The sequence below is a fragment of the Octopus bimaculoides genome, chromosome 14 (assembly GCF_046866305.1).
Source record: "Octopus bimaculoides isolate indiv1 chromosome 14, ASM4686630v1, whole genome shotgun sequence".
In the NCBI taxonomy this organism is placed as follows: Eukaryota; Metazoa; Mollusca; class Cephalopoda; order Octopoda; family Octopodidae; genus Octopus; species Octopus bimaculoides.
In genome coordinates, this window is record NC_142941.1 from 30,711,331 (window position 1) to 30,726,330 (window position 15,000).

Consider the following 15,000-nt stretch of genomic DNA (forward strand, 5'->3'; position numbering starts at 1 on the left):
CATATTCGTTTCCTACACATTGTTTTACACCCATTCCAGTACTGTTTGGGGATTTTCATTTCCGGGTCAAGATGTAAACATTAACCCATATTCTTAATCTTCATATTTTCTCACGTAGATTGAAAAGAAAAAAAAAAAAAAAAAAAATCCCCAAAAAGTTAAAATTAGAAAAATTTAGGGTGGGGAGGGAGGAATTGAAAATTTTGAAAACATGGTTTTTTGGCATATTCAGAATCTCCGTCATCGAAAACAGGAACCCGCTGAAAATATTAAAAAAAAAAAAAGAAGTTTTCGTGCCGATGTACTTGTAAACATTACCACTTTCGGCACTATCATGCTTATTAGCTGTCAGAAGTGAAAGTGCTCACTGCCTGCTAGTGAAGTATCTGTCTGTCTGCCTGTATGCCTGTCGATTCTTTGGCTACTGACAGCTAATACCATGACTGGCCGGAGCGAGCTATCTGTCTGTCTGTCTGTCTGTCTGTCTCTCTCTCTATCTATCTATCTATCTATCTATTACTCGAAAGTTCGCGCGTCCGCGCTAGCTAGTCGTGAGTAGAAAACACAAATTTAATATAAAAACATATTTCCTGAAATTGCAAATTATTTAAAATATAAAAATATAATTTTCAACAGAGAGAATTTATCAAAATAGAAAACAAATGAAGTTTGAAGTTTAAAAATAATAGGATCGACCACTCACGACTAGCTAGCGCGGACGCGCGAACTTTCGAGTAATAGATAGATAGATAGAGAAACAGACAGACAGACAGACATATAGCTCGCTCCGGCCACAGGCATGCAGGCAGACAGACAGATACTTCACTAGCAGTGAGCACTTTCACTTCTGACAGCTAATAGCATGATAGTGCCCCACTTTCTGTAAAATTATGTTAATAAAATGTCATTCAATAAATAAATACATAGATAAAACAGTCGTATGAAATGTAGTGAAGAAGAATCCTACGTTTCCCGATGGAAAGGTCTGCTCTAAACTTAAGATATTCCGTCACGCTCACAACATAAAAAATGCATTTTCGCTGTCCCAATTACTAGACAAATTTATTGGTGAATAAATCTATCCAATCATTGGCCACAGCTTTAACTTCACTCGATGTTTACTGGTTGTCAAGTTACTTCTGACGAATCTGTAAACTTTTATTAAGCTGAATTATAATCTTGTTTCTTTTACTTTTTATATCGAACCGTTGTTTTCCTTTTAGACGAAGAAAATAGCGAAGAAGTTAAATTCAACCGGTGAGATAACTTTTTGACTTTTGATGATTTTTATATGTAAAGATTGACTCTGATAGTGCTTTGCAATAATTAATCACACCTCTTTTTTATGTTCGGAGTTCAAATCCCTCCGAAGTTAACTTCACCTTTCTTGAGTGGTAAACTCATTGTTGTCCACTTTAACACGAACCCCTGGCACCTTGGGTGTTTATAGTATTTGTAAGCATTCAAATCAAGCCTTTCGACTTGAGACTATATCTCCGTTCGTTCCTCACTAACCTTGGATGTCCTGTAAAGGGACTTGAGTACAGGTATACTTCCTAACTTTTGAAATAAATGATCCTTTCTATATGCACAAGGCCTGAAATTTTGGGGCAGAGGTCAGTCGATTATATCAACCTCACAGTGCTCAACTGGTGCTTTTTTTGGCATTCCTACAGATGTGTCCCCGCCGCCGACTTTGTTGTCTCATAACTTCCGGAAAATGGTTACTTTTCAACGAAATTTTCATTAAATACCCCTTAGATGCTGTAGACTTAAACGATACATAAAACTTACAATCGAAATATTTTTGAGACACATATGGCATAGTGTATATTTACGTATAGTGAAAAGAAAAGCAGCAATAAGTTACCCTTCCACTTGGAGCTAAGACAACTAGACAAAGTTATTCTATCACACAATCTCGTTTCCTCCTCTCTTCCTGTAAGAACACCTAAAATCTATGCAAGAAATGATTCGATTAAATCATATAGTTTGATTCGGTCTATATACCCTACTTGTAACAGAGTGCAAAGTCGTCTTTTTTGTTGTTGTTTTTGAGCATTTAACTAAATCAACTTCAAAGTACCGTAAATGCGAAACGAATTATAATAGAAGACTTCTGAAGGGTTTTATTTAGATAGGAGAAAACACGAAATTATATACAACAGTGTAGTCCCACATGTTGTCTATATTCCCCAACCGCCAAAACCACGTTTTCATTCTTAATTTTAAACTTTTTTTCGAATTTTTTTTTGATCCACGTACAAAAATACAGAGATTACGAATCTGGGAATTTAAAAAAAAAATTTTTCTTAAACAAATATTCAATGCCCCTTCCTCCACCTCACTCACCCATCACCTCCCCACTTTCAAAAAAAACAAAAAAAACTCAGAATGTTTCACTTTCGTCTGATGTATCATGCATGCGTAGAATTAACGGAAATAGCAGACGTTAAAAGTATCAGACCACACCAGAAAATCCGACATGCTAGAAACAACAGCCAAACGACATTATTTCTGGATAAACTTCCTTGCTTTCAAAAGCTAATAGTGAAACATTCGGAGGTGGGGTTTGGGGAAGGAGATCTGAGGGTTTCTTTAAAAAAAAATTTGTAAAAGATTCGTAATCTCTATTTTTTGATGTGGAGAAAAAAAAATCTAAAAAAGTTAAAAATTAAAAAAAATTGGAGTGGGGAGGGTTTGGGTTATTAAAATATTGAAAACGTGTTTTGGGCAAAACTCTAATCTCCTATACCAAAAACATAGGAGTCTGAAGAAATTTTGGAAAAATATTGGGGTGGGGGGTGGAGGGCAAAGATCAAGTGCCTAAATATGCTCATCACGCTTTTACTCATTTCAGTCATTTGACTGTGGCCATGCTGGAGCACCGCCTTTAGTCGAGCAAATCGACCCCGGGACTTATTCTTTGTAAGCCTAGTAGTTATTCTATCGGTCTTTTTTGCCGAACCACTAAGTTACGGGGACGTAAACACATCACCATCGGTTGTCAAGGATTTGGTAGACGGAAACTGAAAGAAGCCCATCGTATATATGTATATGTTTGTGTGTCTGTGTTTGTCCTCCCAACATCGCTTGACAACCGATGTTGTCGCTGGAACTGGCGGTGTCTTGTGTGGTCAGTGGCCAGACCTTGAAAGGTCTGGAACCGAATGACATTGAGACGAGGTAAAGTTAGGTTTTATAAGGAGTTATAGGCTCAGCTGAGGTAGGAAAACAGGCTATCACACGCGACCTTATTTGAAGGCTGCGATTGGTTGGGTTGCATATTGGCGCATGATAGAGCAAGAGACAAATTGTGCCAGTACCAACCAATCAGAGTAGTGGACACAACAGGGTCCAAAATGCAGCCAAAGGCTACCTGTTATCTACTACCTTCGTATGTATGTATATACAGTAGAGATGATCGGAATTTCACTCAAGTGTATGCTACAAATATTTCTTCAATTGTACTAGTATTGAGGAGTGACCATGGTTGTCGTTTTGTTATATATGATTTTAATTTTAATGTTCAGTAATATATCTTTCTAGGGATTTTGATGGGGTTTTTCTTTCTATTTAATTTAGTTCTTATTTTCTAAGCCTGGACAAAGTAAGTAGGGGGTGCAATTTTGAATTTTGTACCCCTTGTTCCTGGGCCCTTGGTTGTAGTCATACAGATTAAAAGCGTTAAGCTGTGATTAGATAAACGTTACTTGTTATGAGTTCAGATATGTTTGAAAAATATTTCAAACTGTAAGAAGGTTATTTCTCATGGAGAAAAATGTTCGCTGTAGACAAAAAGGTGCGAACACAGCAGGGTCAGGTTGATAGATGGGTGCATGTATTAAGAAGAGTTATCTTCTCATTAATACTAAATATTGACAAGAGAAGCAACTCTTAACTAAGAAGTTTTTCACAGGAAACTAATAAAAAATATTTTGACTGGTGGTGCCTTTTGGCTGTCCGGTCCTTGTAAAATACCGATTAGAATCATTACGCAGTCATTGAGTTATACCTCGATGTCTTCCAGGCAATAAATCTGGTACCTTTCACTTATTTTATTGCCTATTATGATTTTCATTCCAAAGCATTTCACTTGTTCATTGTCATTCTCCGCCATTACATATCTATAAAAACAAAAAAATAGTCGGACGGGCCAAATCGTTAATACCTTCATGTTCGCAAGTGATTGAATAAATATTAATTCATTATTGAACAGAAAATTAAAAATCACTTATATTTCCAAAGTAATTATATTCTACAGTAAATGTAAAAAAAAAAAGAACGATCTAGAAAGAGCTGTTTCGAAAGTTTTAGATAGTCATGTCGGTTGTTTATATATGTGGATATGATTTTGTTTCCTTAATTCGGGTCAGCGACTGATTTAGTAGTATTAGTAACATCAAGCGAACTAATGCTATATTTAGAGGAGAGCACCGTTAATCGAAAAGTTAACTTCTTTAATCGTTAATCCTTTAATCAAAAAGTTAACTTTGTTAATCCGTTAATTCTTTGAAAATGTAACGGAAGTTAACGTTGATCCATTAACGTTAACTTTTTATTGAAAAAAGACATAACTACAGTTTAATACCCCACCGACTTTGTTGCCTCATAACCTCAACCATCTCTAACACCTCGGTTAACTTCCTAAATATCTCTCTTACTATTGACCTCCCGTCCCACTCTCTCACCACCCCGCCTTCTTAAAACCCACAGATTCCCACCTCTACCTCAACTTCTCCTCCACCCATCCCTCCCACACCAAACGGGCCATCCCCTACACCCAGTTCCCCCACCTCTGACGCTTGTGCAGCCAGGACCAGGATTTCGAGACCCAGTCCCAGTACCTTGCTCGCCTGTTCATGCATCGAGGTTACCCCTCAACCCTTGTCCAAACTGCCCTTGTCCACGCTCATCGAATCGATCGCACCACCGTCCTCTCTCCTTCCCCCACACCAATCCCCTAACCGCACCCCTTTCCCCTCCTTTTCCACCCCTCTACCCTACCCTTCGTCGGAGGATCCTATGGGCCTTCTGTCGTCTCCAGCTAGATCTCACCACCCATCCCATTTTCCCTAACCCACCCTTGTCCTTTAAACGCGCCTGAAACCTATGCGATCTACTGGTCCATGGCACCTTCTCTTGCTCCCCAGCTCCACCCAGATCCTTCCCTTGCTCTAGATCCTGCTGTCACACCTGCCCTTTCATCACCGATCAGCACACTCTCCATGTTAGAAATTCCTTCTCCTGCACCTCTACAAGCCTTAGAGATGTAATCTCTGTAATAAACTCTATGTAGGTCAGACGGGCCGCAGGCTGGCCAACCGGTTCACCGACCATCTAAGAGATATTCGGCTACGCATGAACACCCCCGTCGCCTGTCATTTCCGCTTGGCCAACCACTCCCCCTCTAATATCTCCGTCTTTGGCCTCACTCTGCACTACGGATCCACACACTCGCAACTTCGCCTGGAACAGCATTACTTTTTCAGTCTACAAACACAACCTCCTCCTCTTAATGACTGTCTACAAACTCCTAAAAAAGAGTAAATTTTTATTTTATTTTATTTTATTTTAGTTCATCTTATTTTCTAAACTCCCCATTTTCTAAACTCAATCCAGCTGTTGTTTTTTCAAGCGAATCTTCGCTCATTGAATTCTGTATTTGTAGACCTGAATTTTTCCAGCAATTTACAATTGTCTCTTTTACAACTGAATCCCATGCCTGGACTGACCAAAAAATGCCATCCAATAATGATGTTCCTTTTGAATTGACACTTTCACATCTTTCTTTATTAACCAAATTTTTAATAAAAATTATATTGTAGTTGCACTTGAATGACCAAATTATTCCTTGGTCTAAAGGTTGTAAATTTGCAGTTGTGTTTGACAGGTAGAAAGAAAAAGTTCTCTAGTTGAAAAGCTTTGTTGTTTGTGGCATGCTGCATTGTCAAGGAGCAATAATACTTTTCTCTGTTGTTTAAAAAATTCGTAATGGATTTCTTTTAGGTAAAATGAAAATATGTTTTCTGTCATCCATACCATATTGTTGTTTTTATAATAAAACTAGCAGAAAAACTGCTGTTCAGCCAATTTTCTGCTGGCATATGTGTTGCACATACTGATATTATATATGCATCTAGATATGATACATAGATTATAGAGTAAATTGACAGGATCTTTTTTTTTTTTTTTTACTTATTTCAGTCGTTTGACTGTGGCCATGCTGGAGCACCACCTTTAGTCTAGTAAATCAACCCCAGGACTTAATCTTTGTAAGCCTAGTACTTATTCTATCGGTCTCTTTTGCCGAACCGCTAAGTTACGAGGACATAAACACACCAGCATCAGTTGTCAAGTGATGTTGGGGGACAAACACAGACACACAAACACACATACACATATTTATATATATATACATATATGACGGGCTTCTTTCAGTTTCCGTCGGCCAAATCCACTCACAAGGCTTTGATCGGCCCAAGGCTATAGTAGATGACACTTGCCCAAGGTGCCATGCAGTGGGACTGAACCTGGAACCATGTGGTTGGTAAGCAAGCTACTTACCACACAGCCACTCCTACGCCTATATGCTCATGAATTGGACAAAGACTCTGTTATAGTTTATTCTGTAATCAGTAAAATAATCCACGACGCATTTAAAAAAGACAATAATGAAAATTGGAAAAGAGATGAGACTGTCAAGGGAAAATGTTTGTGAATCTTCACTTGGGTGAATTTGAAAATAGATTCTCCGGTGGGAATTAATGAATTACATTTATCAATATGAAGAGTTGAGTTTTACTATATTGTTGTTTCATTATATTCACTTATGGACGTCTTTAGTGTTTCTAGTGATCCTTTCCTAGGAATTAAAAAGAAACTTAAATACATTTCAATTAAAAGAGAGTAACGAATGTCTCATATCACTGTAGAATTGTTTTGCAGACACAACTGTCAGCAAATGGACCATTTTCATTTATCTCGCTTAACATTTTTATATTTTCTTGATGCTCTTGATAATGCAACAAACATCTGACCTTGGGTGAAGAATTGTTGGGAGGTGATATTATTAACTAAATAATTTGAAGGTGGTACCCCAGCATGACCGCAGTGTAACACAGTTTGAAAATTAATTCTATTAGATAGGAATTATTGTTTTTATACTACGTAATACTTTTAAAAATAAAATATTTTGTTGTTTTTTTTCACTTTATTACATTTTTACGAACATGAAGAAAAGCTATTTGTTTACATATGGAATTCAAATGGAAGTTGACCTTTGAAATAGAAGCAAATCTTGTAATATTAAGCATTAGAATTTATGTTTAATAAACTTTATAATTGAAAAATTTTTTAATATTCATTTACAATTTCTTGAAAGTAATATGACTTTTTTTAATAATGTGGGGGAAAAAAAAAATGGTCACAGTCCTGCACTTCTTCAATCATTATGATATAGATTCCTGTTCTGAAATGTCAATATTCTTGAAACAATGAGGTTTAAGACATTTTCCAATAAAAAGGGGTTTTACCTTCTCACCAGTTGCACATGTCAATAATATTGTAATTCTCTCTTGTAATTCCTTTAATTTTGTATTATAATCGTTAGGAAAAACATAACTTTTAACTGGCAATTTCTGATAGAACAATGCAGTTTCATCTGTGTTTAAGATATTTTCTGCATTATATTCAAAAAGTTTGTCTTTGAATTTATCATGAATTTCATTTATTTCATTTTCTGACACGTCAACTTTAGTGCCAGTTTGAGTTTTAAATTTAACATTATTTCTTTTTGAAAAAGAATTTAACCACCCATTACCGGTCTTAAACTCCTTTACACTGTTCTTTTTTGCAATTTCCTGAGCTTTTTGTTTGATTATATTCCCATTTATTGGGAATTTTAGTAAACTACGATTTTTAAGTTCTTCAATAAGTGATTCATCTACCTTGGTCTCAAATGGCTGTAGTTTTTTCATGTTTAAATTCTTCCCTGATTGAAGCATATCATTATAAGTACATATTATTTTTTAACTCATTTTTTAAGTTCGGATATTGTTGGTTTTGGTATGTTTCTCTTTTTCTTTACAAATGAAGCTTTGTGTTTTTGCAAATCATCAAGAATTTCCTTTTTAGTTTTGATAGAATATGCGTTCCATTTACATTTTTAAAATGAAAAATATAATTTGTTAACAATTTCCAAGTAAACTTTAAAGATTTTGGAATAATAATAATGCTGTAAAAATAAAAACAAAAATATGAAGAATAGTTGTTTTGGAACCCTCAACAATGCAGATGGGTAAATCTCCAAGTAACAAAATCTGGTAGTGTTGAGAGAGGGAGATGTGAGAGGAAGCGTAGAAACGTAGAAAGAGACATAGAAGGTGTAAAAGAATGCAGATAAAGTGTAAAATCTAGTTTCACTTCTCTTGGATCGATTATTAAGCCAAAGTGTTTCCTTGACCTTTAAAATCTATTAGTGTTAGTGTTTTTATTGAAGACAAAAACAAAAAAAAAACATTTATTTAATGAAAATCTGCCAATAGCGAACTTTTCTTTGGAGTTCGTAATTGACAAGTTAGACTGTATATACATGTCGAGATGGTTATATATATATACATATATAAGTTTATGCACACACACCCACAGTAGTGTTTATATGCGAAAGATGCACTTGAGTCTTAAACACTATGGATACACATAAAATAAATTTTCTCAAATGACCTGGAGGCTCCCTATAGGTAGTAGATACCTTCTGCTACCTAGGCGTCCTAATTAGCAGTGGAGGATATTCTGAAAGTATAGTTGTTAGAATAAGAATAGAATAGAGAGCTATTACCTCTACTGGCACCAAAAGGTTCCCCTTATGAAAGACAGATTGTATGATGCTTGTGTATGAACAGTAATGCTACATGGTACTGAGACTTGGACCCTGAATGCAGAGGACTTGTGAAAACTAGAGAGGAATGAAGCTAGTATGCTCCATTGGATGTGTGCATGTGCAATAATGTGCTAATTTTATGAAACTTCCCCATTTCTTTCTTGATCTACTGCCTGTATTCTCTCTTACACTCTCCTTGTATTAGGTATCACTATAGAGCTCTGTAGAAGGGAGACAAGCACATTTTGACCACAAAAATAAAAATAAAATACAGTTTGCTTGGTCATATTCATGTCAAAATTCAGTTTTTCTATGGACAATTATATATCATTTTAAAGATCTTGATGTGAACTTTCTTCTCATATATTTTTGATCAAAAATCAAAATCCGACACTTACATATTATGCTCAGTTCCCTCAATCACTCTGGTATTTCCATTTACAAAGTTTGTCCTGTTTTTGTTTTTTACTGCTGAACAGTAGACTTTGTTCTGGTTCAATGTGCTGGAGCACTATAACTTGATTTATGTTGAAAACAATGCAAGCATGAAGAGGACCATTTTTGCTTTATTTTGATATAAAAACTGATGGGGGTTGGTCAGGTAATTGTTATGAAATATAAAAGGGAAAATTTCATCATTACTTTTCACTTAGAGAAGAACATATTTCCTTCAAGATTTTTAGACTACAGTCTTACAAGAGGGAAAAATATCTCGCAGACTCAATATGGCCATTGCTGAATCTGGTGACGAGGTGGTGTAAAAGTGCAAAGACAATCTATATATATATAAAAATGAGAATGTGTGTCTGTCTGTCTGTCTGTCTGTGTGTTTCCCTAAAACTCGAGAACTACACAACCAATTTCATTCAAATTTTACACATGTCTTACTTAGGGTACCGGTTGTGTTTTAGTCAAAAAATTTTTTTAACTTCTTGCATAGTTCGAGCCCACAGCAACATCATATCTCCTCCACTATTTAAGTATTACGTGTCAAAAGTGAAACAAAAACACTCATGTCAAATACTTTCATTTTAAAAATGAAACTATTCCACTAACTGAAACAATCACATTTCGATACTGTAATGACAGATACTTTCACTTTAATGGTGTGTGTATGTATATATATATATATATATATATATATATATATATACAGAGAGAGAGAGATGTATATGTATACATATACATGTATATGTACACATATATGTATAGATATATATATAGATATAGATCTATATGCATACATGTATATGTATACATATGTGTAGATGTATATAGATAGGTGTACATCTAATATGTACACATATATAAATGCATACAGATATCTATACATATATACACCCATACACACACACAAACACACACATTAGTCATTTGTTTTCTTATCCAAAACTACGTCAAAAGTATTGAATGGATCTTTGGAAATTATATTCTATGCATAATGGCCATAACCCCCATGAAAATTCATATAATTTTGATGTTGATGAAATTTTAACCATACAGATTACACACAAAGAAAGTAATATTTCTAAAATTTTTTCTTCTTAGAAGTTACAAAGATCCCTTCATGGGGACTTCACACCCACAGTTTAGTCATTTTTCCTAAGCAAAGACGAATACAGTTGTACCATTGGTAGCTATAGGGTCACCCGAACATAACAGATGAGCATTATTTGTAATTCAACGGTACAACAGTGTAAGACTATCCTTTCAGATATACTTACGTTGTGATTTCTGCAATGTGGTGCATAAATTGTCAAGTAAATGAGACTCCTCTTTGCCTCCACTGATTCACTTGCAAAGTGATGAGTAAAATTATTTCGTTGCAGACCTCCTTTGAGTCTTTTTATTACCACTGCGACACATATAGTCCCCAGTTGGTAACATTGATTTCAAGGCCTTCCCAGATGAGTGACTGGTTGTTCTAAGACATTTATTGATTGTAAATATTTTCTGCCCAGTTACCTATCGGTAGAGTGGTCATTTGCAAACTCCAGAGGCGACACTTTCATTTCCCTTTACTCCAAGCGTCACACGTTGTTATTTCAATTGGGTCATGCCCTTCCAATTGCTATAGATCCATAATGCATCTTAAAGCTGCACCTGTCACCTGTATGGTGAGGAATCCTACATTGGGGAGTAGTAACGACTAGGCTACGGTAGCTGACTGATTATCATGATCATTCGTCTTTTGCTTTCCTGTAGCTTTGCTCTCTTTTACAAACCCAGTGAACATACATATATTTCCTATTTTAAAGAAATTCAAACAATACATATTACACACAAGTTAAAAAGGTTCCCAACAATTAAACTTCTCTGGTTGACATTAATACACCCATCACCAATAGGGGCCTTAACTCCCAAAATTTTCAGCTCCATGAGCTCCATTTTTCGGGAGCAAAATTCTTTTAAGGTCCATGTAGTGTCTTAGGCCAAAAAAATTTTTAACTTCCTGCATAGTTCGAGCCCATAGCAATATCTTATCTCCTCCACTATTTCAGTATTATGTGTCAAAAATGAAACAATAACATCACTCTACTGTAATGTCAGATACTTTCACTCTAACACTGAAACTATTCCACTATTTCAGTATTACCTGTCAAAAGTGAAACAATAACATGTCGCTACTGTAATTTCAAATATTTTCACTTTAATATTTTCAATTTTATACTGAAACTATTAAAGTGAGACTATACTCTCACATATATACAGGCATACTATAAGACCCAAGTAAAAACATTCCCAACAATTCAACTTCTCTGGTTGACATTAACACCCCCACCACCAATAGGGGCCTTCATTCCCACATTTTAGAGCTCCATGAGCTCCATTTTGCAGGAGCAAAATCTTTTTTACAGGTTCCAGAAGACTGAAATTTTGGAATATGCGCATAAAGATCAATAGTATGGGATACATGTCTCATGATTAGAATTTTTTTAGGGTGTGTAAAGAGGGAAAGAACCCTCTTGTGCAATTTTGATGAAATTCGAATCATATGTATTCCAGTTCCTTACAGAAAATATAACAGAAAAGTCTCATTTTTCAATTGCATGTAACACGGGCAACACCGGGTATCTCTGCTAGTAGTCAATAAAAAGGGAACTACTATGGCTGCTCATAAAATCAATGCATACTTATGTCATTTGTCAAATTAATGTATTCCTGTGTGGCAAGAGCTGAAATGGAATGTGAATCCTAGGCCTCAAATGTTGAGTTTGAGTCAAAATTTCAAGAAATGAACTAATTCCTAAGTAAACATATTTCTAAAAAAAAAATGCAATAAATTGGGCTACATAAGTCTTCCAGGGCCCAAAATTTGAATGGAATCATATTAGGAATGTAGTTTATTCCCTTTTGCTGTTTTAACAATGTATGGAGATTGACATCTGAATTTTACCTAGCGGAAATTCTTGTACATGTAGATTTTGTTTTTCTTTGAGTCAAGTTTTCCCAATAAAAATTATGTTGTTCAATGAATATTATTTTGTAGACTATTATCGTCCAATGGGATGTTGTTTTTTCCTGCTTTTAAATACAGTCAGATAATTTGTGGTAGTGATTTCTTTTTCACAAGCAATGTTGATTTTCTCTCTCTCTCTCTCTCTCTCTCTCTCTCTCTCTCTCTCTCTCTCTCTCTCTGCTAATGAATTTGCTATAAGTTACAGATGTTTTGAATGTCTTTAATTTGCATTTTTAAAACTAAAGCAAAGAATTAGTTTTCACATTTTCTTTGTTTTTAACCTAGGTCTATATGCAATTCTGACAAAGGTATCAGATGGTTGTGGGATGTGCTAAAAACAACAGTTAAATCTCCCTTAAATCACATGCCTTTATGTCTGAAAATATTTTCAAAAACGTTTTTAAAAAAAATTTTTTTTTTTACCAGAAAGGCTTCTCACATCATTTTTAAGTGCATAAGCAAAAAAAAAAAAAAAAAAAAAAAAAAAGGCCCAAACCGGTCCAGTGGTGGGATAAAATCATAAATTTTCAAAACTTTTTTTCATAAAAAACTTCCCTCCATTATTTCCAAGGCTGTGGTGCAAAGAAATTGGAGAAATCCCTGTCAAATTGGAGAAAATCCAACTTATGTGGGTGTACTGACCTGAAACTTTGCTGTTCATAGCCATTTTTAATAGACCATGAAAATTTTATTGAAATAGTGTCAGATCCCAAAATCTCAAGATTTATTTAGTTCTATATCTACTACAAATCTCAAGTCCCTGTGACTTGTACTTTTGGATTTAGCTAGTTCTGAAAATACCACGAAATCGACTGTTTATTACTTGCCACAAAATAGGCTTTAAATAAATATTTAAAAAATTGCAAAAAGGTTCTATTTTCAAGAACCTGAAAAAAATTGGCAACTGCTACCCAATGGACACATAATTTGTGTAATTTGAACAGGATTATTACTCCAGTTTCAAAGATATGACATCACAAATATGACTAATTATTCATTAAAGCCAATTAGGTAAGATTTCAACCAATCCACTGATCATTCAGGTTGTAATATTCCCTAAAATAGTCATCCAAATTTCACAAATGAGGTATCAAAATGTTTCTTTTTGGATGCCGTTCAAGAAAAAGTACAGCAGAAGTTAAATTTAAATTTTTTCAAAAATTCATTGTGATAACTACTTGTATGTTAAGATGCTCTGACATCTCATCACTACCATCTCTACTTTCTTTCAAACTATTCCCACCCCTAAACAATGCAGGATAGCCATTTATCTCTTTAACAAGACACCTGCGCTTGTCCTTGTCTTATACTTTAACCTTTCAACACTTAATATAAAATCACCAACCCCCTTCGACTACCCCCCTCTACTTTGTTGTGGGGTGCTTTTCTTTTCTGTTCTTTTCTTTTTCCTGTCTTTTTGCTTTGCAAGTTACTTGGTAACCCCATTATATCCAGTAACTTGAGAAAAAACACCTAGTACACATTATAAATTGATTGGCATTAAGAAGGGCATCCAGCTGTAGAAACCATGCCAAAGCAGTCACTGGGGTATTGTGTAGTCATTGGACCTAGTAGATTTAATATGTCTAGTAAATAATGTGAGTAATTATTTTGTATAATAATTTTATTCATTTTCTACTATAGTGTTTATTTCTAGGTTTTTATGGTATAACTTTTACAGATTTGTGTGTATGTGTGTATGTAGAAGCTATGCCAAAACAGACAATGGAGCCTGGTGTAGCCTTAGCAGCTCCTATCAAATCATCCAACCCATGCCAACATTGAACATGGACATTAAACGATCATATGACCACTACCAGTCACATGAAACTAGACAATGTAGTGCTGGATATACAAAAATATTTGGATGGTCATGGATGGAATGCTTTTGATCATTGGTGTTCATGATTAGTTCTGACCTGGTGTTGAACAACAGTTCTAACAGCATCAAACACATTTATTTAATGGTATCTTTTCTTTTATATTTTTCAGGCAGCGTTTTGTTCTATCACCAAGCAGTCTCGTCCTGACTCCCATCATTATAGTTAAGATGACCAGTAATTCAAATGACGAATATCTGATGAAATTTCTCAACACAGAATTAAAAGAACTTAATCAACATCATATTGATCATATTGCTCTTAGGCTGAAAGAGAATAATTTATTTAACGATCATGACTGGTTAGAAAAATCAAAACTGTTAACAGAAGGATCTTCAAAATATAGCAGATTTTTTTGGAAACTATTCTGTCTCTTACGTGACCCAAAAACTGCTAAATCAACTTTTGATACTATAGTGAATTCTTTGCATGACTGTGAGCTATGGGTAGCTCACAATTTAGAATTTGCTGATAGCACATGCAACAGAATGAAAAATAATATGGAGATTCTTGACGCTAAACAGAACATTGTTGCTAAAATTGAGTTAGATGGGACCCAGAAACTGTTCATAAAGCCAATGAGTCCTGAGTTGATTAACCAAACGCAAACTGATTTATCCCAAATTAAGAGAGAACTTTTCTTTTTTAAAGCGACAAATTGAATATATTGTGACAGGATTACCAAATAATATAAACGGAAAACAAAAGCATGAAAAAAAATTGTGATAAAATGTGTTTTTCTCTCACAGTTGTTATTAAATCTTTTTAATGTTTCTTTG

The 15,000-nt window shown here is 34.9% G+C and overlaps 1 protein-coding gene across 1 annotated transcript; it reads left to right on the top strand.

Moving 5' to 3' along the window:
- Positions 1-1,081: 1,081 nt before the first annotated feature.
- LOC106877564 (uncharacterized) lies at positions 1,082-14,995 on the top strand. Its single transcript, XM_014926502.3, has 2 exons — positions 1,082-1,257; positions 14,334-14,995. The coding sequence occupies exon 2, from the start codon at positions 14,392-14,394 to the stop codon at positions 14,881-14,883; it is 492 nt and encodes a 163-aa protein (XP_014781988.1). The 5' UTR covers positions 1,082-1,257; positions 14,334-14,391; the 3' UTR covers positions 14,884-14,995.
- Positions 14,996-15,000: the final 5 nt, after the last annotated feature.